The sequence below is a fragment of the Berghia stephanieae genome, chromosome 2, assembly GCF_034508935.2.
Source record: "Berghia stephanieae isolate SIO BIC M18660-M18661 chromosome 2, UCSD_Bste_1.3, whole genome shotgun sequence".
Lineage (NCBI taxonomy): Eukaryota > Metazoa > Mollusca > Gastropoda > Nudibranchia > Aeolidiidae > Berghia > Berghia stephanieae.
Genome location: NC_088361.1, coordinates 127,497,791 through 127,523,357, shown reverse-complemented (window position 1 = coordinate 127,523,357; position 25,567 = coordinate 127,497,791). Strand labels below are relative to the sequence as shown.

At 35.3% G+C, this 25,567-nt stretch overlaps 1 protein-coding gene across 1 annotated transcript in view; it reads left to right on the top strand.

The window, feature by feature from the left end:
- Positions 1 to 14,840, top strand: part of LOC144966569 (sphingosine-1-phosphate phosphatase 2-like) — a 30,984-nt gene extending 16,144 nt beyond the window's left edge. Inside the window, exons 3-4 of the mRNA XM_078903242.1 lie at positions 12,270 to 12,359; positions 13,372 to 14,840. Of these exons, the coding sequence (XP_078759368.1) occupies positions 12,270 to 12,359; positions 13,372 to 13,935 (654 nt within the window). The 3' untranslated portion in view covers positions 13,936 to 14,840. The remainder of the gene's footprint in view (positions 1 to 12,269; positions 12,360 to 13,371) is intronic.
- The last annotated feature ends 10,727 nt before the right edge of the window (positions 14,841 to 25,567 follow it).

Below are 25,567 nucleotides of genomic sequence, written 5' to 3'. Positions count from 1 at the left end.
ACTATAATCACACACTACCTTATTTCTTCCATCTCTATACTATAATCACACACTTCTTTATTTCTTCCATCTCTATACTATAATCACACACTACCTTATTTCTTCCATATTTATACTATAATCACACACTACCTTATTTCTTCCATCGTTATACTATAATCACACACTTCTTTATTTCTTCCATCTCTATACTATAATCACACACTACCTTATTTCTTCCATATTTATACTATAATCACACACTACCTTATTTCTTCCATCTTTATACTATAATCACACACTTCTTTATTTCTTCCATCTCTATACTATAATCACACACTACCTTATTTCTTCCATCTTTATACTATAATCACACACTACCTTATTTCTTCCATATTTATACTATAATCGCACATTATCTTATTTCTTCCATATTTATACTATAATCACACACTACCTTATTTCTTCCATATTTATACTATAATCACACACTACTTTATTTCTTCCATATTTATACTATAATCACACACTACCTATTTCTTCCATATTTATACTATAATCACACACTACCTATTTCTTCCATCTCTATACTATAATCACACACTACCTTATTTCTTCCATCTTTATACTATAATCACACACTACCTTATTTCTTCCATCTCTATACTATAATCACACATTATCTTATTTCTTTCATCTTATTATATAGTTGGCAAATTGGATTTTTGTAACACTAAGGCTCCGAAACCACTGAACAAACCTTCACCAAGTTTTGCATGGCGTTTACAATTAACACGAATATCATTTGTATGTATTTTGAGATTGATTGATTAGACATCGTGACCATTTTGTCGAAAAATCAAAATTGTTTCGTCAAGTCCCATCGTAAACAGACGATGTGTTGTGTTCTAGGATATCTTATACTATATAGATGTCGCTGGGTTCAAGCCTCGCTCGGCGCATAGTTGAGTTCTTAGAAAAGGCTCTTTACTAACATTCCCTCACCGTAGTCAGGTGTAAAATGAGTACCTGGCCGTTAACAGTGTTGTCTATGTGGGAAAAATTGTAATATTGCCTAACAGCCGTCATGTCTCGTTCTACACGTTACGTGTTTCTGTAACGATCCCGGGTACAGACGAGATCTTTCAGACCCCCACCTGGTCCACTCAGCTATTATTGGGTAGCTATGTCTTTTAAATCTGCCGGAAAGTACTTTGTGATAGACCAGTGTCCTATTTAAAGGGTAGCAAGCAATTGCTGTTTTCCATTTAACGCTATCATGCTCATGTAGTTCCATATCTGAAGCAGACGTCGGAGGTCATCTTCCGCCAAGCTGATCTATCTCTTGCCAATTCTATTAAAGCAGCGCCACCTTTCTCAGCTTCATCTGTCCAAGTTCTTATCCCTTTCAAATACGTTATTCTTTGTCTTCCTCTTATTCTTTTTCCATTCATCTTTCCAGTCAAGGCGAGTATTTCCAAACCAGGGTGGCGGATAATGTGTCCTAAAAATTCCATTTGGCGTTTGATGATTTTTGTTATCAGTGATCTTTTTCTGTTTGCCATTTCTAAAATTTCTTCCATTTCTTTTCCTTTCCATCCATGACACCCTCATCATTCTTCTGTAAAACCACATTTCCACTGCCTCCAGTCTTTTAACCATGGTCTTGTATATGGTCCAGCTCTCACAACCATATAGCAGCACAGACAGTACATAGCAATCCAGGACTTTGATTTTTGTTTTCATGCTAATATTCCTGTTTTTCATAATTGTATGCAGCTGGTTGAATGCATTCTTCGCCATACCTATTCTTTTCTTTATTTCACAATCTGATTTTCCATTGGATGTTACATTGAAGCCTAAATATTTGAAACATTCAACTTGTTGTATTGTTTGTCCTCTGCTTGTTATTACACAGGCTGGTGGGTTATTATTTTTAGATACCGTCATACATTCTGTTTTAGATATATTCAGTTCCAGTCCCATATTTTCACTACTCCTGACTACAACATCCAGTAATTCTTGTAGTTCATGTTCAGATTCTGCCAGTAGAACCGTATCATCTGCATACCTCATATTTGTTACATTCTTTCCTCCAATACACACCCCCTTCTTATGTTCGATATCTCTTAATATCATTTCACTATAGAGGTTGAATAAATCTGGAGACAAAACACACCCCTGCCTAACTCCTCTTCTAATAGGTGTAAAACTGCTTAGCTCGTTGTCAACACGCATTGCTGCTTCTTGTTCCCAGTACAAATTCCGTAATATTCTTAAATCTTTACCATCAATGTCCAAGGATGATAGAATTTTGAATAGTTTTTCGTGTTGTACTTTATCAAAGGCTTTTGAATAGTCGATGAAACACATATACAGATCTTTATTTACTTCAATACATCTTTCCATCAGCATTGATAATGTGAATATTCCATTTCTGGTACCCTTGTCCTCAACAAAACCAAATTGCATCTCCCAATTTCAGGTCGTATTTTATTTCTTATTCTTAGTAAAATTATCTTCAAAAGAATTTTTGTGAGGTGGCTCATTAGGCTAATAGTTCTGTGTTGTTCACAATCAACTGCCCCTGGCTTTTTTGGTAGTGCTATAAAAATGGATCGTTTCATATCAGTTGGCATTTTTCCTGTGTCATACACTTGATTTAGAAGGTTTGTGATGAATTCAATCCATTATTCACCCAGGCCAGTCAAGGCTTCAATTGTTATGGCATCAGGTCCTGCAGCTTTTCCATTTTTCATGCTTTTCATGACGTTCCTAACTTCATCTTTCATTATAGAAGGCCCTTCCAGTTCTTTTATCATAGGCATTTCTCCTCGATTATCAAAAAAAGTTCTTCAATATATTCTGACCATCTGTTTAGAATGCAGTCTTTGTCCATGATAGTGTTTCCACGCTTGTCTTTGATGCATCCACTTTTAGCACCTGATTTAGTTTTGTTTGTCACTTCTTTGATTTTCTGATGGAAGAATTTGCCATTTTTTTCTTTGCAGGACATTATATAGTGACATTGTTCATTTATCCAGTCTTCTTTAGCTTCGTTGCATTTTCTTTTTATCTGCCTGTTCAGAGTCTTGTATTTTTCTTCCTGATTTTTGGCCTTTCTTCTCTCATTCATTAGTTCTAATATCTCTGGAGTAATCCATTTCTTCTTCTGCAACTTAAGTGTGGTTGGAACATTTTCTTCTAATGATGCAGCAACACTGTCTTTAAACTGCTCATATCTCTCTTCTATATCTGTTAGTTCTCCAAGCACTTCAAACTTGTTTCTTACTGATAGTTCAAATTTTTCTTGTATCTTCTGTTCTTCCCGGAGAATGTCTAGTTGGTATTTAGGTTTAGCCTTTGCTCTTTTGCAGATTTTCAATTTAACTCGTATGGGGCATAGCACAGGTATATGATCGCTGTTACAGTCAGCCCCCGGCATAGATTTGGCATACAAAACCGAGTTTCGGAAACGTTTGCTGATGAGTATGTAATCTATTTGGTTTCTCACTCCATCTCCAGGACTTTTCCATGTTCACTTCCTTCTATTGTGGTTTGTTGACCAAGTATTTGTGATTGTCAGATCATGTTGACGGCACCATTGAATAAGACGATCACCTCTGTCATTTTTGTCTCCCAGACCATGTGGGCCCACAATATCTTCTATTCTTTCTCGGCCCACCTTGGCATTAAAATCGCCCATGATGAGTTTTATGTCTGAAGACTTAAACTGATGCATTGCTTTATCTATTTGTTGATAGAAATTTTCCACTTCTTCATCATCGTGACTGGTGGTTGGGGCGTATATTTGTAAAATATCAAAATCAAAAGGTTTTGCTTGTAGTTTGATTGCCATTACTCTGTCTGATATGGGCCAGAATCCTTTGACTGCTCGCGCCGTTTTATTATCTAGTATAATTCCAACTCCCCTTTGGTGTTCTCCTCCTCCTGAGTATATAATTTTACAGTCATCATAATTAAGTTCTCCTGCTCCTTTCCATCTAACTTCTGATAATCCTAAAACATTGATATTCAATCTCTTCATTTCCATAACTACATTTGCTAATTTTCCTTTCTGGTACAGACTTCTTACATTCCATGTTGCTGTTCGTAATGTTTGGTGGTGCACCAACTAACGCCATAAAGACTGGAATAAACTCTGGCACACGTACTTTATTATTCTGAACAAGTCATGGGTGCAAGATTTCCGGTTTAATCCGGAAATATTTCCGGCTTTTTGAGATTGATTTTAATTTATTTTCGTCATCTAGGTCACCCTGACATAATACTGTTTTGAGATAGCTGGTTACATTTCAAAAAGGGACTCAAGCTCTTTGTGTTTGTTGGACATGGATTTCAGGCTTCTTTTTTTAATGCGGGGGGGGGGGGGGGGGGGGGGGGGGGGGGCTACTTGCATCTATGAGAACTACTTTATCGTTATGTAATGGATCGAGGAATGGTGTGTGTAGTGTAATAAACACTATAATAGATTTAGTTTGTTCACTTCCGTTTTGTTACTTTCACTTTGTTACTTGATGATTAAAGAACCTGATCTCGTCTACACAATCGGCTTTGTCTAATCCTGTTATATCATCAAAAATTCTATCATCTAAACACTACAGTGTGATGAATGGAATGAGAAAAGAGTGAATGACTGTTGTGTCGAATGAATGAATCGCTGCATGGATGATCGATTCCAATTCCAATTCAAATTCAAGTTCAAGTCCATAAGATGCAAAAGCACACTGTGCCCATCACTGCAAATCTACCTACCGACCACACCCCACTAATCCTGTCATTCAAGTCATTCAATCCTCCCGGTGTTTTTTGTATATAATTTATGTGGAAAATGCGTTGAAGTGGTGTAGATGATTGAGAGGCAAGACGAAATAAAATAAGATTAGATAGTAATCGAGAGTAATATCGATTTGATTGAAGTCAAAATACGTAATTCAAAATGTCAGAGCAGTCAAAAGGTAGTCAGTCCCATGTGGCCGGAGTTCACCCCGACCAGGGTTGCCAGATTAATTTCAGGCATTCTGCCAACTTGATTTTAAAAATCTGCCATATACCACAAAAATCTGCCAAACCGTACTATTTATATTGAAAACTCATCAGTTTTGTTAAACAAAAAATTCTCAAGGCCGATCTCATAATTTTTTTTTTCATTTCCCAAGTTAAAAAATCGCTAATTCATAAAAATTGCCATGGAAAACGTGGAGTAGACCTATACATTCATCCCTAGGCTTCGGAAAATAAAATCTGCCAAATTGGCAACCCTGCCCCCGACCCGTTTCCGAATTTGTGTAGCATGAAACGGATCGTAATAATTTTGCTCTAACTCTGAAGAAAAAAACAACTAAAAAAATCACCCAAAAAAACAAACAAAAAAACAAAAACAAAACAAACAAACAAACAAACAAACAACAAAAAACAAACAAACAAACACGTTTTTAAAATGTTGGATAACTCGTCCTTCAAATATCAATCTACGAGTATTAAAATGACCCTGATCGTGTTAAAACTCTCAACCTGAGACTTCACTTAAAGTACGGCAGAATCGTTTCCTATCTTTTGAGTAGGACGTTGCCAAAGGAATTTCCGCCCGATCTAGAGACAATTTACTTTATGAGTAAACTGGCTCAATTCATCCATTCTGAAGTATTTGAAAGTAATTTTTTTTATCTAGATAGGGCGAAAATAATGATTTTTATGTTGGTACATGTTTTATGTTTGAATTTCCGATTTATCTCAAAATAGAACATTTATTATTTCCTACGGCAATTCTAGGGAATATCGACTAAAGCGACCAACTGGATATTGATTAGAGATTATCGTCATACCATGAAAACTTTTTTTTTCAATTAAAAAAGAAAATTCATTTTTTAGTAAAAATACTTGCATTTCAATAAATATCGACCAATTAAAATGACATAACTCGTCAAAAAAAAAAAAAAACCCCTCAAACCTAAGACTTGTTGCACCCGAAACTTCATAGATGAGCTCTGCGATTCCGCTCGGTTAACGTATAAATGTGTAAATGCGATTGGTTGTAGACATTTTTACGGTCAAAGTTAATATAAAAACATGAATTGTAGAATGTGTCACAAGGGGTCCGATAGCTCAGTTGGTAGAGCACTCGCTTCATAATCAAAGGAACCAAAATCGATCCGGGTGCAGTCGAGATTGTTTTTTCTGACCCCCCCCCCCCCCCCCCCCCCCCCACTCTGTCCACCCAGCAGTGATTGGGTAGTTGGGTCTGTTAGATATGGCGGAAAGTACTTTGCGATAGACTAGCGTCCTATCCAAAAGGGTAGCAAGTAATTGCTATTGTCCGTTTCACGTTATGGAAACTGGAATAAATTCCAGCTCCACGGGCCTAATGGTTCTGAAGGACATTTTTATATGTCACAGAAAAAAAAAAAGGAACAATGCTTATTAGTAGGAGACTTTTAAAACATACCCAATCCCAATTTTATCATTCAAAGAAAACCGCAATTTTTTGTCATTTATTTATTGACTTAAAGAGGAAAATACGTGTCTTGTGTGCCTCATAATCAAAACCCTGAGTGTTTTGAAACTCCACAATTTCTCCGGTGATTGCATGGAGTCCAAATGATAGCTTGAGATTGTTAACTCATTTTCTATCAAGATGTGACTTAGGACGTTTTGTAAGTCAGCTACTTTTAAAATCTCAATAGTAAAGTTGGATAGAAAAAAAAAGAAGGTAAATGATTAATTATGGTCTCAGATCGCATTTCACTGGCCAAAGATAAGATTTAAGAAAAAAAAAGATTTTTAAAAAGTTTGTCATCTTAATGTTAAAAGAAAGAAAGAAAATAAGCAAAATAAATAAATTAAGAAAGAAAGAAAGGAAGAAAGAAAGAAAGAAAAAGAAAAAAAAAGGAAAGGAGAAGAGAGAAGATAAAGAGTATGAACATGTTACTTTATATAACGCATTTCCATAGCTCATCAGAGTGTTTCATAATATATCATTCCCAGAACCCATAGTAAAACCGAGTTTTCATTTCATACAGTTCAGGTCACCCGTCAGACTTCATTTTGTCTCGCACTCGTGCAATACCCGTCGCTGCTGCTATAATAGCCAGGTACCTATTCCCATCCCAGTCGAGGAAGTTGAGGTATGTGAAGTGCCGTCCGTACCCAAGAGCACAACGCCGGGGCCAGAGTTTTTGCGATAATTGTCACGTGTCACCCCACCAGTAACTGACCACGTTCATCATCACTTAGCTGTGTTAGAAGGTTATAATATTATATACTATGATTCTCTACAAACAACGCAAACTGATCCATACATAACTAACGAATAAACAAACAATTAAAACAAATAAACAATTAACTCTCTCCTTACCGGCCATTTTCAAGATTTTCCCCAAACACCCAACTAACTCAAAATAGATTTTTGATCATTCAGGCATAATAGCAGTAAAATTCTTGCGATACATAATTTCTTTAGCAAAACATGCTCTACAACAACACAATGTTCATTTTCTTAAAATTTTATAATGTACAAAAGAAGTTTGAATAAGAGAAATGTTGGGTGTATCGTAACGAATGTGACGATTTTCCTATAGTTGGTAAGTAAAGGAGAGGGTTAAACAATCATAATAACAAAACACAAATGGCCGTCGAGCCTTCTATCACCTAACTAGACCTATATCCAATTATACAGTTAATACGGAGCCTATTTCTCCTCTTAGGGCGTAGGAGAAGGTGGACGGGAGTAAAAAAAAAAGGAAACGGGGGAAGGGGGACAGCGGGCGGAAGGATGTAATTACTCTATTTACATAACACACAAACTAACTGTAATATGTCGGCTGAAGACTGAACACTGAACACACGACTTGGTAGTAATGGACGGTAATAAGGACGGTGATGATGAGTTAGTGTGAACATGACGTTGATAGCTAGGTGTTGTTTTGTTTTGTTTTGTTTGTTCGTTTGTATGTTTGTTTATTTTCTCCTATCTATTTTGGGGTTTTCTTATTGCTTTTAAAAATTAATTGTATTTTGCTCTTTTCTTTATTTACGTCATTATCTAGATGTGCAGCTTAAATTTGAGATCGCCCATTTGAAGCTATTGCACATTTCCTCGTTTATACGCTTCGTCCAGAATATTATTTGGAACCGAATTTCCATTTCGTACGGTGCAAGTCGTTGTTTAAGCACCCTTTCCGGCGTTCTAATTTGTAATAAAATTATTTTAATATATCATAGGTATTAAGATTTTTAAAAACTGTTTGCCATCTTAGAATGTTAAAAAAGAAAGAAAGGAAGAAAATAATCAGTGTTTATATCCAGGTAGTCATTCACGCCAGAGTCGAGGCGGGTGGTGGTGGGGATGGTGGGAGTTAGTTAAATTAGGGGTAAAGTATATAAACTTTCGTTTTACCCAGGACAGGAAACTCGTATTAGATTTTTTTTTGCAATCATTAGCGCCCTTCTCGCCACTGACAGACTTCGTGTGACCTTTGAACCAGGCATCATGTCAAGAAGTAACACACGTAAAAGGGAGAAAAGATTACTACTTTAAGACTGATTCTTCAAATCAATCAAGTCCAAAAGGCATCGCTCCATTGGACTAAAATGCGATTAAAAAGAAATATTGTCCCAGACAAATAGGCTATTTTTCAATATTTCCAACATTCCGTGGCGTGGAAGAAAATTCACAAAGAAGGAAAAAAAATAAAAAAGGAAATGCGCGCACATGCCGTCTTCTTAGAGTCATTTAACCAGTTAACTGCCGTACTCTGGACTTCGCGAGTTCCCAGGTTTGAGGGTGTTTACCAAAATATGAGGGTCATTTGAATTGATCAATATTTGAAGGACGAGTTTTTTGGCCAAATGTTTAAAAACTAGTTTTTCCAGAGTACGACAGTTGGCTGGTTAACTGATTATTTTACCATGCTAAGTACTGGAGCGCATTATTGTCAATGCAAGCATGCACTACATATTGTCAAACTAAATAAGATAACCTTTTCCCGCCATGTGAATTGTGTCGGGGCTTTACTACGTGTGACCGCAGCTAATTGGACCCTAGTAGACGGCGCTATCCAAACGTAGATCATGGCGGGATTCAGAATAGGAACCATCAGGAGGATCAGTAATTCATGAATTCGATTTCCCTGGAAGCTTTTGAGAGCTAGATAGAGCGACATTTTTTCGATCCATAATCTTCATAAATAGCTAGCATATGCGGGATGATATAAAATGATTGACCAGTGTCCTAAGGCCAAAACAACAACAACAACAAAAAAGCAAATAAATAGTCGCAGACAATGGCAAATAAATGTCGACACCCAATGAATCAGGTCTCTCACAAGCCTTATTTTATGGCCAATAATACCATTTCCCCTATACTATACTACGTCAGCGACCAACGATCTAATGCTGATGACACGATGCCAAACCTAATGAAGTTGTATATTTGATAAGTCCCTCCTCCATTATGATCTCTTGAGGCTCTTGCCATTTGTTTCATTCTATTTCAGAAAAAATAAAAAAAAAATAAAAAAAATTGAAAAAAAAAATAAAAATAAATAAAAGGAAATATTGAAAATGCTTTCTGTCCCAATGAATAGTAAAATTGAGCTTTTATGTAGCGCAATATCCACCAACCGTGCTCAAAGCGCTTTTCAAGGGGTCCCTGTCCAACAGCAACATTTAACATTTAGGGCAAGACATGACGCCTGTAAGGCGACATTATAATTTTTTTCGGACAGAGACAACGCTGTTAACGGCCAGGTACTCATTTTACACCTGAGTACGGGGAGAGAATGTGAGTAAAGAGCCTTTTCCAAGGACTCAACTATGCGCCGAGCGAGGCTCGAACCCAGGACTTTCCCATCCGAAAGCGAGTGTCATACCACAAGACCACATAGCCGCACGTAGTAGCTACGTGATAACGTTTGTTGTAGACTCATTATGTCTTTATGTGTAGACTCATTATGTCTTTATTATATTTATCGTTATGAAGGGAAAACTTAACATAAAAAAAAACAAAAAAAAAAACAAAACAAACAAAAACAAACAAAACAAAAATTAAAACTTATATGATATTTTTGCGCTCAAAGGAGGATCCGTAACCATAAAAGACACAAACAAGAAAAAAGCAAACAAAAAATAAAGACAAAACGAACAAAAAAAGACAGAGAGAGAGAGAGAGAGAGAGAGAGAGAGAGAGAGAGAGAGAGAGAGAGAGAGAGAGAGAGAGAGATAGTTGATAATTTTGCCTCGTACGTCTGTATACCTACACCTGTAAGAAAGGCAATCATGTAATGTGAGTGAGGAAATACATCCCTGGATAAATTATGAATAATAATATCAAACACATACTAGCTAATGAGATCATGATTAACACAAGCCCGAAACTACTGTGTGTGTGTGTGTGTGTGTGTGTGTGTGTGTGTGTGTGTGTGTGTGTGTATGTGCGTGGATTGACGAGTGTGTGAGTTTGTATATGGGTGTTTTCTTGTGTGCGTGTTTGTTTCTTTGACCGCGCTTTGTGTGCGTGCGCGCGCGCGCGTGTGTGTGTGTGTAATAAATAAAGTTGTAACAGCGTAATTCGACGAATGATGTTATATAATAAATATAAATTAGTTAATGTATCATCGTATCGTTTATGACTGTAAAAGTTATGAAGCTGCATCTTTTAGTTTTAAAACAAAGTTAAACATAAACAAATTATAAATATTTATTGAGCCTCAAATCTGGGATTTTAATTTCAACTTTCTATCTATAACTTCTTTTGTAGTATTATAAAACGTTTACTCCTTAACAATGATTTCACCCAAGCCCCTCAATAAAGTATACTGAAGTATTTGATCTTGCCATTTGAGATCACAAATGAATGTATTACTCTTCATTTTTTATTAATCCTGCAAAACGTAATGCTAAATTAAAGTAGACGGTAGCCAAAATAACAAATTAAACACATAAATCCATCTCTAGATTCGTCATATTGAAAATGATTCATCCGATGTAACAAACATAGCTAGTTTGGGTTTTTGACTTCTCATAGTGGGCAGGGAGGTCACTTGCTTTGTATTACCCCACCCCTCCCCCCATATCTGTTCTCCGACTTGCTTTCTCTGTCTTCCTCGTAAATTTGTCCTGGCTCTGGCCGGAGTTCTTTGCTGTGAGGGAAATTATCAAATGTAAAGTTATAGTCTTGGGAGATGATACCCCCCCCCCCCCTTGTAAACCATTTCTCTGTTGTGAACTAATCAACATTTTGCTTTGAATGTATAATAATCATTTGTCATTTGAGTGTATTCCTCCTAGTGGGATCCTATGATTATGTCTGGATGAGACTTTTAGGCGATCTCAAACTTAAGTACTCTTAGAATCCACATGTTCCTTATTTGAGCCATTTGTCTTACTTTTTCTCGTTTGATTTTAATAGTAAGTCTAGAACTTTTTGATACCCCATAGTTTTTACTGGGGCTGAAAGGACCCTTCAAGAGAGTTGCATTAAATGGGATTTTTTTTCCAGCAACAGAGGAAGAAATACGAGAAATTATTATGATGAGTACTTTCAAATGCTGTGATCTTGACCACCGCCTAACACCATTACTTAAACACTGCGTTAATGTTTTTATTATAAATATGGCAGCGAATTACTCACCCCACTCTGGTGTATTGCCAAATTCTTTTAAGAAAGCCATAGTAAAATATCTATTATCTATTGAAAAAGAGTACAGAGTGCATGTGTATGAGTATATTGGCGTGTGTGGGAGTGTGTGAGTATGTTTGTGTGTGTGTGTGTGTTTGTGTGTGTAATAACGTGTGTATTATAGCATATTATGGTATATTATTTTACTATCCACCCGTACGTATGTAAATTGATGGTATACCTGAAACCAAAAAATGATGTACTTTGATATGGAAACAGCCCGACACTAACCCATTAATTTGATCCTTGACACAATAATAATGCTAATATTGTCAGTGGCGTCGCTAATGAATCGTGAGTGGGGGTTTTGACCTCCCATAATGGATGAGGAGGTCACATTTGCTGTGTCTTCTATCTATCCCACTATATATGTTTTTCTAGTTTGCTTTCTGTCTTTGCCTTGGAATATTACCACCTTGTTTTGTCCTAGCACTAGCACGAGGGATTGGCTGAGAGGGAAGCAGTCAAATTAATGTATATTATTAGTTTTGGGAGATGATATATTATATTGGTAACCATCCACAGTTTTACACACCGGTTTGTTTTTCTTTCACAAAACTTATTATTCTTTTTTGTTGTTGTCATCCTCCAGGTTCCCTTGCCGATAGCTGCATTTTGTGCCGTGGCATGGTTCACATGTACATGCTTTAGTCGTCTGTACCTTGGGGTACATTCTATTCTGGTAAGTAACATTTGTGGTGTTAGTTGTAAAATATAGTAATTATAGTAGTAGTAGTAATATTAGTAGTAGTAGTAGTAGAAGTTGTAGTTGTTGTAGTAGTAGTAGTAGTAGTAGTAGTAGTAGTAGTAAAATAGAAGTAATTATAGTAGTAATAGTATCGTATTAGTAGTAGTAGTAGCAGCAGCAGCAGCAGCACCATATAGCTGTGGTGTTAGTAGGAGAATTAAAGGTTGTATTGGCAATTGCAATGCTAGTAACAGTCAATAATGGGAGAAATGGTTGCTGTGGTAGTTGCAGTTGCTGCGATTAGTTTTGTTCTAGATATTGACCAATTATGGTAGTGACCTGTCTCTGTGTAACTCCTTACTCCTTTACAAAAAACATAGAAACAACACAGACGTCTAGTTTAGGAACTTACGTGATGGAAGGCAGTGGCCTTTTTTGTTGGTAGAACAAATTGGACGATAGAAGTAGATGTGTTGTGAAAATATAGGAACACTTTGCCAACCCTCATTTATGGTTCATAGCGGTCTGAAACCGAGGATCCCTAATAAATGTGTGAAAATAATAACAAGACACTTAACGCACATGATCAAAATGTGAATGAGTACCTGTAAGTTGTGCTTGATATAATATGTATTCAATCACTGCAATAGTCTGTTATCCCTTAAGAAAGTAAAATATAATCAGTTACTTTGTATTGTATCGTCATCTTAAATACCCTTATACGTTTCCTCCTCCTCCTCCTCTCTCTCTCTCTCTCTCTCTCTCTCTCTCTCTCTCGCTCTTATATATATATATATATATATATATATATATATATATATATATATATATATATATACATATATATATATATATATATATATATATATATATATATATATATATATATATATATATTGGACTAATAATACCGACCTCCAGACACTTTTAAGTGATTGTTTTACATCATTATTTAACTTAGTTGAGTTAATGATTTCACCATATTTATATTTTGGTCCAATTTCAGGATCTCCTGGCCGGCATTGTGCTCTCATTGCTAGTTTACGCCTCTTTCATCACTTACATCCAAGATTACGACATGTACCAGCAGACACACAGGTTTGCCCCTGTCATGGTCCTTGCCACAGCGTTTGCTCTCTGCACCTTCCTCTATCCCAGCAAGCATCGCATCTCTTCCAAAGGGGATGCTGTCCAAATTGTGGCGGCAGTCGCAGGGTTCTCCATCGGTTTCTGGCTTCACTACCGGCTGGGTTACTCCCAAATACCCGTGGAGATAACGCCTTCCCACCTTTCCATTCCATCCCTCCACACCATTGCCATGTCAGTGTTGAGATTTCTCACTGGTTCCCTGGTGCTGGGTATTTACTACGTCCCCATGAAGCCAGCAACGATACGATTCTTCTCCTATCTCTACGGGTTGGAAAAGCCTGACAAAACCAATTCATCTGTCGTAACTGGCTACAAATTCATTGTTTATTTCTCCATGGGGATTCTCATCTCATTCTTCATCCCTCTCCTTCACACATGGCTCGGGATTCCAAGACCTTCTTTCTTTACAGAGGTTGTCTAACTGTTTGGATAAATAGCGTGTTAAAATTTATTTAAAGTATATTATGCGTGTTATATTAGCTGTAATAAAAGTCCTTATTGATAGTAGTTCAATAAAATGCTCATCAATTCTGCCTGCCATGAAAAGCAATCATAAACAGTTGTAACCAAATCACAAAACTGCCTATAATTGATTGTTTGTTAGTGTTAGAGGAAATTAAGTGAGAACTTATCACCTCTAGGGCTGTCTGTAATTGACAACAAACAGTTGATTTATGTCAAACAAATACTATCAATAATATATCTAGATAGCATTGAAGACAAAAATGTGCTTAATCATAACTTTTTACTATACCAATTACTTCATTTATAACAACTTCATAGTTATAACGAATTACTTGGAGCAGGTTCATTTTTAAAAAAAATTCCGAGGGGTCAGCATGTCAGTAGGACTTAACTTGCCAGGGTTGTGTCACAAAACATTCATTGTCAAATTACCATATAACCATTCTATTGTGTAGTTACAATCCACAACCACTAATCGAACAGTCAATTACTCAATGCCTTTTGTATATTTATCCAATACTTGCTAGTATAATATATATATATATATATATATATATATATATATATATATATATATATATATATATATATATAATCTCTTTTTATAAAGGTACGAAATTATCTGCTACGATTATTTATCTAATGGAGAGTGTGGGCTAAGTGGCTGTAGACTGTACTAGTCTTCATTATCAATTGTCATACACGTCATCAAAAATGAATTTGAATTTCTTCATTAGTGACTGACAAAGTACTTGTTTACAAACTAGATACATTTTCCCCCTGTTTATTTGTTGTTTTTTTTTTTTTCAACCAAACCCTTTCAAAATTCCAAATGAATTCTTATGCATGAGAAAAATTAGTTTTATTTGCCATAATAATAAAAATGGTAATCACTTGAGATAGGATAAGGGTTCAGATATTTAAAGGAAGAAAAAAGAATAAGAAAGAAAAGGATGAATTATTTAGTTTTCTTTTTATTTGCATTTTCATCCTAACGCACAAATTACATAATGTGAACAATATTTTGACAAGAAATACTACTCAAGCGCAAAATTTAAGCAGGTCCAAAAAAGTCGATCACTATCCGATTGGTCAAATTAATCCACTTGACTGTTACACTTGACTATTTCGCTTTTCCTTAATCATTATCTTTTTTCCCACTCATTTTATAAGGAATCAAAAACTATTTTTAAGTATAAAATAGAAACACAAATGAATTCAATGAATTATCGTTTTGTAATGAAAGAATGAAGACCTGATTCAACCTTGATTCACGCATTATAAAGATCCTCTTTGGCATTTATTGTTACACCTTCAATTTTCAATGAAATGGCATGAAACCGGTGTGTAAATTTTTGGGTAATGGATTAACCAATTAACATGTCTTGAATCGATAAAGGTAAAATATGAAAAATGAAATGTTTATTTTTAGAGATGCGTTTTGAAGTAGTGCAGAAGAAGTACAAATAAATATTTTGACAGAAAAGTTCTTGACCTTGTATTAGTTCATAACTATCCTCCACAATACTGAAACATAACATTTAAATATTAGGGAAGAGTTAAGATCAGCTCAAATGAACAATCTCTAAGGATACAGGACACTGTCTTTGTTTATAATCATTGATAATTTTTTGTCAAGCCTCCAGGATTCTCATGTGATGTGTGTTTCTTCTAAAATAAATGATAAATAAATAAATATATATGTTTTAGTAATCTAAGGGTAGAAGCAAGTAAGATGATTCCTTGCCTATCATAAACTTTAGACTCTTAATCACTCATCATCATCATCACCATCGTCTTCGTCATCATCATTATCATCATCATCACCATCATACAATAAATTGTGATTAATGTACACGACCCAAGGGGAACTGTAAGTCTTTTTATTGTCAACTGTGTGATTTTTTAAAAAGCATTTATTAAGAGAAAGCTATTACCATCTGTTTTGTACCATTACAAAATGGGAGAGGGGGTAGAAGCATATTATAAATTTGAATCCCCAAGAAGATTAGGAATTGTCTTGTGTCCGAAGTAAAGAGAAAAATAAGCAAAAAGTTTTCCAAAGGTGAGAAATAATTTTAAAGTGAAAATGATCTGAATTATTGATTACGAACCCGTGACATGTCTTCTATATTAAATATGATCTCACCATTTCAGGATTAAAGAACCCTTGTCATATGTACATAAACACATTTGAAAAAGTAATTTCATAAGTATATTTATGCCTATCTATGATGGGATTATTGGGCTTAGAAAAAAAAAAATAAAAAAAAAAAAAATTACCTTTATTCATCCCCAAGGGGTAATTTGTCTTTAGGGTCTGTCCCAAGAGAAGACTGGAATAACCCAGGCATCAGCTGCAGGGCAGCGCCGCAAAGTGAGCTAGTGCGAGGTGACTTGCTCAAGGCCACACAACGAGGCGTGTAGTCGAACTCGGTACCTTCTGGGTACGAAGCAAAGACCTTAACAATGCTGCCTCCTACAAAAGATTGTATGAATGATGGTGGTAAACCATTGATCAGAGGCATCATTTTCATCACTCTGTTTTTAATTACAAGTCTTGAATTGTCCCAACATAATGTTTATCATTTGCATTAGAAAATCTATATCATTCTAATCGACCAGACTTGATATGATATATATATATATACAATTTTATAGGGTATTTCCATCATTCACACCGTGCTCAATTCACTTCACTATGCTTCATTTATTCCCTTAACTGTCCATGTGTATCCAAATCATCATTGCTACGAGTTTAGAATATTAGACTCTTGACATGATCTATCGCTGCCCACAGTCAAATTATCATTCGGTTAACTGTAATACAAACAATATTGTCTGTATTATGTTTTGGGATTTTAAAATCTAATTTTCAATATTATTATTTAGTTTCTATGTATTTTTCATTTTTGAAAAATCATCTAAAGAAGTAACAAATGTTTGCGTTCATCCAGCTTTTGAATGAATGAAGACGACTCATGTCTTGGTGATAGACAACTATTAATCCACCGACATGTCTTGGTGATAGACAACTATTAATCCACCGACATGTCTTGGTGATAGACAACTATTAATCCACCGACATGTCTTGGTGATAGACAACTATTAATCCACCGACATGTCTTGGTGATAGACAACTATTAATCCACGTGTCTCTTGGCCTTCTCTTTTTTTTTTTTACAAGCTTAGTTTTATTTTTCCTTTTTGAGATATATTTCATGTATTATTTGATAAAGAAGCTATTAAACCGTGAATTAAATGTATATAACATATAGTGATCAGAAATCCTTTTTTAAATTTATTATCTACAAAATCCAACATTCTGGACACTATTGTCTGTGGACAAACAAATATATAAAATTAAGTTATCGTTAATCCAAATTGTTTTTCATGCTTTATCTGCTTTCAGCAACTCACCATGCTTCGATGATAAAAGTAAAAGGCAGGTGAAATGAAGCAGCATTGGAAAAAAATAAAATGAAATAAGATAAACAATTATTTCTTTATATCTGCTTGCATTTTTGTAATTCATAACATTCATTTTTAAATCTGTTTTTCTGGGTGGGGTTCCTGACCTCCCATTGTGGGCAGGGAGGTAGTTACTGTGTCTTCTATCCCCCTATATTTGTTTTCCAACTTGCTTTCTGCTGAATGAAACTTTTAGGTGATCTCAAACTAAGTAATTTGATAGTGTGCTCTTGGAATCTACATCTGTCCCATATTTGGACGAATTCCCCTTTGTCTTATCTTTTTTTGGTACTTTAATTGTAACTCTAGAACTTTTTACTATCCCACTTTCTTCCTTTTTACTGGCGCTGATATGATCTTAATGTGTTACAAGCGCCGTAAAACCCTTAAAAACAAACAAAACAAATATGTTTTTCTCATCCATACTCATTTTTTTAACCAATTTAATTTGGGAAATCTCATTTCTCTTGTATTATCCAACATTTCATCAAGATTATGTACAAAATAATAGTTGAAGAATGTATGAGCCATCAAACACATTTATTTTCCACTTTTTGCTATGTTTGTAAATTTTGGAAAGATTTTCAATCAACGCTTATCAGATGAACTTCTGTTTAAATCGTATTATGTATTGGCAAATTGCCCTATATATTTTGAAATCCATGTCGACGAAAGACTGTGACACTCCCTATTTTTAACTTTGACATTTTCTATTTTTTACACTTATAACCACCAATTTATAATTCGTGTATTTTGATAATCTATTCGCCTTTATGCTTACAAATATTAAACAATAAGCAATATTAGGGATTGGTTTATTCTCAGAGTGCATATCTTATTTTTATTTTTTAATTTTTTAAATTAAAAAAATGTTTGCTATGTTCACACTAAGAGTGAAACACAATGTACAACTTCCTTCCCAACAGGATTGACACAGGCCATCTTCCAGACTCTTTTAAGAGACAGTTATTCTTCATTTGAAAGCCAATTCTTGGTATGTCACCTCTGACCACAAAAGGTGGTGAACTCAAACCCAGTGGAAACACCAATGTCAGTCTTATTGCTGACTAAACTGGCAAAGAAATTTGGATGTTAATTTATTGGCGATGACTTGCCAAGAGAAAACACTCTTTAGAAATTTGTGAAAATATGATTGTCTTTCTTTTGTTCTATTTATTTATTATATTTACTACGATTGTTTCCCTCTGTGTCTTCCTTATGGCAGATTTTTGAAAATATTTATAGTGTATTGTTTTGAATTTTGTAATGCATTGCTAATTAGTTTTTTGTTTGTTCTCTTTTCTGTTTTGACTCTCCAGATGAATTGTAGTCTTGACCATTTGTTATTGTTACTGTGATTAATAAAATGTGAACCATCTCTCCAAAAAAAGTGTTAAGTCAGTGTTTTACCAACTTCATTAAAATATAGAAAATGAATATAAAAAATCTCAACCTATTCAATTTTGTATCAAACGTATTCCCGTATCTAACGATTGTAAAACGGATGAGGTAATTCTTTAACTACTTTGGTGGGAAAAAAAATTGAATGTACCCTGCATGTGACATATGATCATAGCTTCAAATTATGCCAGATTATTATTTTTTTAAATTGGTGATGAAAATTGTAAGAGTGGTTGCTTTGACCCATCAAAATAAAGGCAACAATGTACGTTATGTTGCACGAAGGCAGTGTACCAAAATAAACATATCACTCTGACATGAATCTCAACGTTTAACCAAAATAATTATGAATAAAACAATCCGATAACACTAAACTCATTTTTGAAAAATCAAGCGTTTTGGAATCTTCCTAGCTGACTCAATACTATTTCAGGGAGATAGCTCACAAATTATGAAATGCTCCTGCCATCTTCTTACCATTCCTTTGTTATTTATGAGTATAATAAACCAACGACATTCCTGCAGGAGTTGCATTAATATTTTGTTGCTTTTGATGACAATGGTAATGATGGTGACATTACCTCATTTGTTGATTTGATTAAATCACAGAAAGTTTTTAACTTTCAACCGTTTCTTATAAAATAACTCTATAGAATCTCGGTGACTTGCAGTGGTCTATTAGAGTCATTCATGGCTTCTCTACAACGTTACACAAAGCTAAACGTGGATATTTCTTTTCGCATGTTTTCCTCTCTTTGTATTTGGCTGGTGGCGAATGAACAGAAAACAACTACATAGATAAAGAGAACATTTTTGGATTCCTTTTCGGACTTGAATTCAGACATTGAAAACTTCCATCTAATTTTGAAAAACTAGTTTTAGAGGATTGGCTCAAAGAAGCGATCTCTTACAGAGGTGGATAACTAATTTTGTCAGCTTTATTTTAGTGTGTCGAATATTTAACTGGGATATTTTTTTTCAAGTGGGCACTTTTATTTCAATAGATTAAAAAACTATAGAAAACTCCTGCGATTTTTCTCAAAATAGAATTTAATATATTTGGACTTGGACCAAGAGTAAAAGAAATTAAATATGCAGTGTGTAATAAATAAGACACCAGGTGGTCACCATAACCCAAATATATGATGAGGGAGATTGAAAAGCAAGAAACAAATACGCAAGAAGAAAATTTAAAATCCATGGGTGCAGTTTCTGAGTATGTACAAATATCAGAGTTGTGGGCTCGTAGAGTCAATCAATATTTATATATTATACATAATCAAGAGACAACTTGTATGCGTGTCTATTAAGTGTTTTCATTGCATAGATAGGATTAATGTGTACCCGTAGGATGGAGTTGCCTTTTCCTTGAATTTGAATGTTTTCTATACATCCCTAATTTTTTTAAAATTGAGGTTGAGCACAAAATTTAAAGCTCCCCGCGAGTTTACATGTGAAACTTTTATTTTTACGAATATATTATTTCTATGCACAACTTGACAAAACAAACAAGTTATTGTCATTCTTATCAATTAATCTTTTTTTTTGAAAATCGAATTACAACTTAATTACCTCTTTGACATTTAAATACCCATTTGCATAAGTATGTCTGATTTTTCAATTCCATGTACAAATGGAAATGCCCTTTTTTTTCACATTTATTTATGAATTTATGACAGGAATATTTGTCTATTTGATTTTGCCATTTATATTATTAAAATTAAATTATGCCTACCTCAGTTTTGTGTTTCCTAGTGAGGAATTCTGGTACCGAAATTATTTTTATTTCAATTTTCTGTTGGCTCTCGGTTGGTCTTCTCTTCCTATATATGAATCGCCTTGGATCGAGCCATTTGTCCTCCCATAGTGGGCATGGAGACACTTATTGTGTTTTCTATCACACAATATATTTGTTTTCCGTCTTTACCTTGGAATGAGATTACTTGGTTTTGCCCTTACCCTTGCCGCAGTCCTTGATTGAGAGGGAAATCAAATTATAGTGTTAGTCTAGTGAATCATCTCTCTATTATGTACTGTTATATGTTATGTTTTTAATATATAATTATAATGATTTGTAAACATTTGAAGTGTATTCCCCTTATTGGGATCCTTGCTTATGTCAGGATGAGATGTTTGGACCACTCCCATAGTGGGCAGGGGGGTACATACTGTGTCTTCTATCCCCTTATATCTGTTTTCCAACATGCTTTCTGTCTTTGTCTTGGAATGAGATTACTTGGGTTTTGTCCTGGTCCGGGTACCCCGGCTGAGAGGGAAACAGTCAAATGTATAGTTAGTTTTGGGAGATGATATTTTTTTCCTTGTAAATTATCTCTCTGTTATGTACTGTATAATGCTTTTTTACGTATTATGTATGATTTGTAAACATTTGAGTGTATTCTTCTCAGTGGGGACCTGTGCTTGTGTCTGGATGAGACATTTAGGTAATCTCAAACTAAGTACTTTGATGGTGTGCTCTTGGAATGTACACGTTTCCTATTTGAACCAATTCCCCTTTGTCTTACCTTTTCTTGGGTGCTTTAATTGTAATTCTGAAACTTTTTACTATCCCATTTTCTTTATTTTTACTGGCGCTGATATGACCTTAATGTGTTGCAAGCACCGTAAAACCCTTAAAAACAAACAAAAACAAAACATGTTTGGACCACCTTAAACTACTGGGTGGGGATCTTGACCTCCCATAGTGGACAGGGAGGTACATGCTGTGCCTTCTATCCCCCCATACCCGTTTTCCAATTGTTTCCTGTCGTTGTCTTGGTATAAGATTACTTAGTTTTGTCCTGACCGTGGCCGGAGTCTTTGGCTGGGAGGGAAACAGTCGAATGTATAGTTATAGTTTTGGGAGATGATATTTTTTGCCTTGTAAATCATCTATCTCTCTGTTGTGCATTGTATTATGTTTAGTTAATGTATTACATATGATTTGTAAACATTTGAGTGTATTCCTCTTAGTCTTAGTAGGGACCTGTGCTTGTGTCTGGATGAGACTTTTAGGTGATCTCAAACTGAGTACACTAATAGTGTGCTCTTGAAATCTACATCTGTTTCCTATTTGAACCAATTCCCCTTTGTCTGCCTTATTCTTGGATGCTTTAATTGTAATTCTAGACCTTTTTACTATCCCATTTTCTTCCTTTTTACTGGCGCTGATATGACCTTAATGTGTTGCAAGCGCCGTAAAACACTTAAAAACAAAACAAAAAAAAAAAAAACAACCTTAAACTAAGTACACTGTTAGTGTGCTCTTGGAATTTCTATCTGTTCCCTATTAAAACAATTCCCCTTCTTACTTTTCCCCTCGCGCTTTCAATTGTAAACCTATAATTATTTTTACTATCACATTTTATTCCTTTTTTACTGGCGCTGAAATGACCTAGATAAATGTGTTGCAAGCGCTGTAAAACCCTTTAAAAACAAGCAATGAAGCAAATAAAACATTAGTTCAATATTCTGTTGGGGGACGGTTGGTGAGGGCTACTGGTTGGTCTTTTACTCCTCTATCTATCAATCGTCTTTTTATTGTGAGTGGATTGGTGGCTCAGCAGTACGGTATGGTGTCTCATCTCAAAAGTCGAGCCGGAGTGGGGTCTTTTGACCTTCCCTGGCGGGCAGGAAGTCACTTGCTGTCCTCTATCCCCTTGTATGTTTTCCAATCTGCTTTCTGCCTTTGTCTAGGAATGACAGGGAAACAGTCAAATGTTTATTGTTTTAGGAGATATGTTTTTTTTTCTTTGTAAATCATCTCTCTGTTATGTACTGTTCTATTTGTTATTTTGCATAATGATTTGTATGCATTGAGTGTATTCCTTTCAGTGAAATCCTGCGCTTGTGGCTGGATGAGACATTTAGTGCATTGATGCTATGCTCTTGCAATCTACATACCGTTCCCTATTTGAATCATTCCCTTTGTCTTACTTTTTCTCTAGTCTCCTAATTGTAAATCTAGAATTTTTTGACTACCCTATCCCATTTTCTTCCTTATTTTTTTTGGCGCTGAAATGATCTAAATGTGTTAGAAGCGCTGTAAAACCCTTAAAAACATAAACAAAAGTCAAGCGATATTAATCATGATCAGTGGCTGGATGATGGCCGTGATAGTGGAAAATTCTGATTCTCACTCTGTGTCTTTGGGTAAGGCACTTTACACATTACCCCACTCGACTTAAATGTGAATGAGTACCAGACAATAGACATTGATCGATATTGTAAGTTTAGTAGAAAAATTAAATGTAGCATTCTAAAGCACAATGGTAAATCTGTAGAAATGGGCTCAACAAATGTTCATATTTAGTTATTGTCCTTTTCCTGGAATGAGATGACTTGGTTTTGCCCAGACCTACCAAGTCAATAAATTAATGTGTTAGCCGTAGAGTGAGGGATGACTTAACTGATTAGGTAACTTAAGTCTAATGAGAAGTGAGTGGGTGATGAGCTCTATGTAAGCCTGAGGCTGTCATTTCTGATCAGAGGAACGACTCACTTCTTTAGTTTTGAAGTACAGTAAATAGTGGTAGTGGCTGTCAGTGGCGAGGTTGAGATGGGAAGGGAGGATGGTAGAATTTAACAATTACATTGTACCAACTCTCCTTTTGTTCTGAATTAAGTGGTAGAGGGAGGTGAGGGATGGCGGAGGGCAGGAATTAAAGGGATGGAAGTGACATCGTGTGATTTATATACTTAAGGAGGTAACTTTAAATGTGTTCCTTGCAGTTTTTATTTCTTTAAGCATTTTCTCCTGTCAAATACCTGATGCACGGGTACGACCAACAGGATTCAGCTACAAAACAGATTTTTTCCTAGTCCGACTACCTTATTGTATTTGAGTTCCACTGCAAAGGAACAAAACAACAACAAAACATGGAAAACCACATGCACATGTGAGGCTGCAACTGCAAGGTAATATCAATGCAGATGGTGGGACATTTAAAAGGGTCAACATTGAGGAAACATTTGTTTTTAAGGGTTTTACGGCCTTTGCCTTACTTTTAGGTTATTTCCACGCTAGTAAGAAGGAAAAAGTTGGAAAATAAAAAAAAAGCTAAATTTCCAATAAATTAATAAAAGCATCTGCGGAAAAAAAGATAACGGGGAGTGGTTTGTTCGTTTGTTTTGTTTTGTTTTTAAGGATTCTATGGCACTTGCGATACATTTTGGTCATTTCAGCACCAGTAACAAGGAAGAAAATGGGATAGTCATAAAAGTTACAGATTTACAATTGAAAACGCACCATAAAATGTAAGATAAAGGGAAATGGTTCAAATAAGGAACAGCTGTAGATTCCAAGAGCACACTATCAGTGTGCTTAGTTTGAGATTACCTAAGAGGAATACACTCAAATGTTTACAAACCATTAGGACCCTATATATTTAAAACAAAAAATGCAACAGTACAAAAGAGAGAAATGATTTACAAGAAAAAAATATTATCTCCCAAAACTTGACTGTTTCCCTCCCAGTCAAGGTTTCTGACAAGGACAAAACTAATTTTTTGTTTTTAATGTTTTTAAGCGTTTTACGGCGCTTGCAACACATTTAGGTTATATCAGCGCCAGTAAAAAGGAAGAAAGTGGGATAGTAAAAAGTTATAGGATTACAATTAAAGCATCCAAGAAAAAGTAAGACAAAGAGGAACTGGGAACAAATAGGGATCATATGTAGATTCCAAGAGCATACCATCAATGTGCTTAGTTTGAGATCACCAATAAGTTTCATCTGGACACAAGCACGGCCCCCCACTAAGAGGAATACACTCAAATGCTTACATTATAAATTATAACAAAGATAATAATACATAACAGAGAGATGATTTACAAGGAAAAAAATATCATCTCCCAAAACAATAACTATGCATTTGACTGTTTCCCTCCAAGCCAGGACCCCGACCAGGACCAGGACAAAACCAAGCAATCTCATTCCAAGACAAAGACAGAATGCAAGTTGGAAAACAGATATAGGGGGGTAGAAGACACAATAAGTACCTCCCTGCCCACTATGAGAGGTAGGAACCCCACCCAGGACAAAACTAAGTCATCCCATTCCAAGACAAAGACAAAAAGCGACTCGGAAAATATATAGGGGATAGAAGACAGTGTGAACTCCTGCCCACCATCGGAAGTCAACGACCCCACCTAGAATGGGAATGGATCAAAAAGGAAACTGCTGTAGATTCCTTGGGTAAACTAACAATGTGCTCAGTTTGAGTTCAACTAAGAGTCCCATCCAGACACAAACACAGGATCCGACTCGGAATACACTCAATTGCTTACATTCAAAATAAATTTATAACAGAAAGACGATTTTATTAAAATATCCATTTGACTGTTCCCTCTCAGCTAAGGACTCCAGCTAGGACAAAAAAATAAGTATGTAATCCAATTCAAAAACAAGGACAGAAAGCATCCTGGCCATGACAAAACCAACCAAGTAATCCCATTCTAAAACAAAGGCAGAAAGCAACTCGGAAAACATATATAGGGGGATAGAAGACACAGCAAGTGACCTCCTGTCCACCATGGGAGGTCAAAAGACCCCACGCCAGTCAAAATTAAAAAGAAAAGTTAAATTTGCAACTTGAATTTAGGGCCAAAATTTCCAGATGTACTAATATTTGGGATAAATTTCAATCAGACTATTTAGCAAGTTAATTACACAGCATAAATTTTAATAATAATAAATTTGTGTTGGATTGACTTTTGT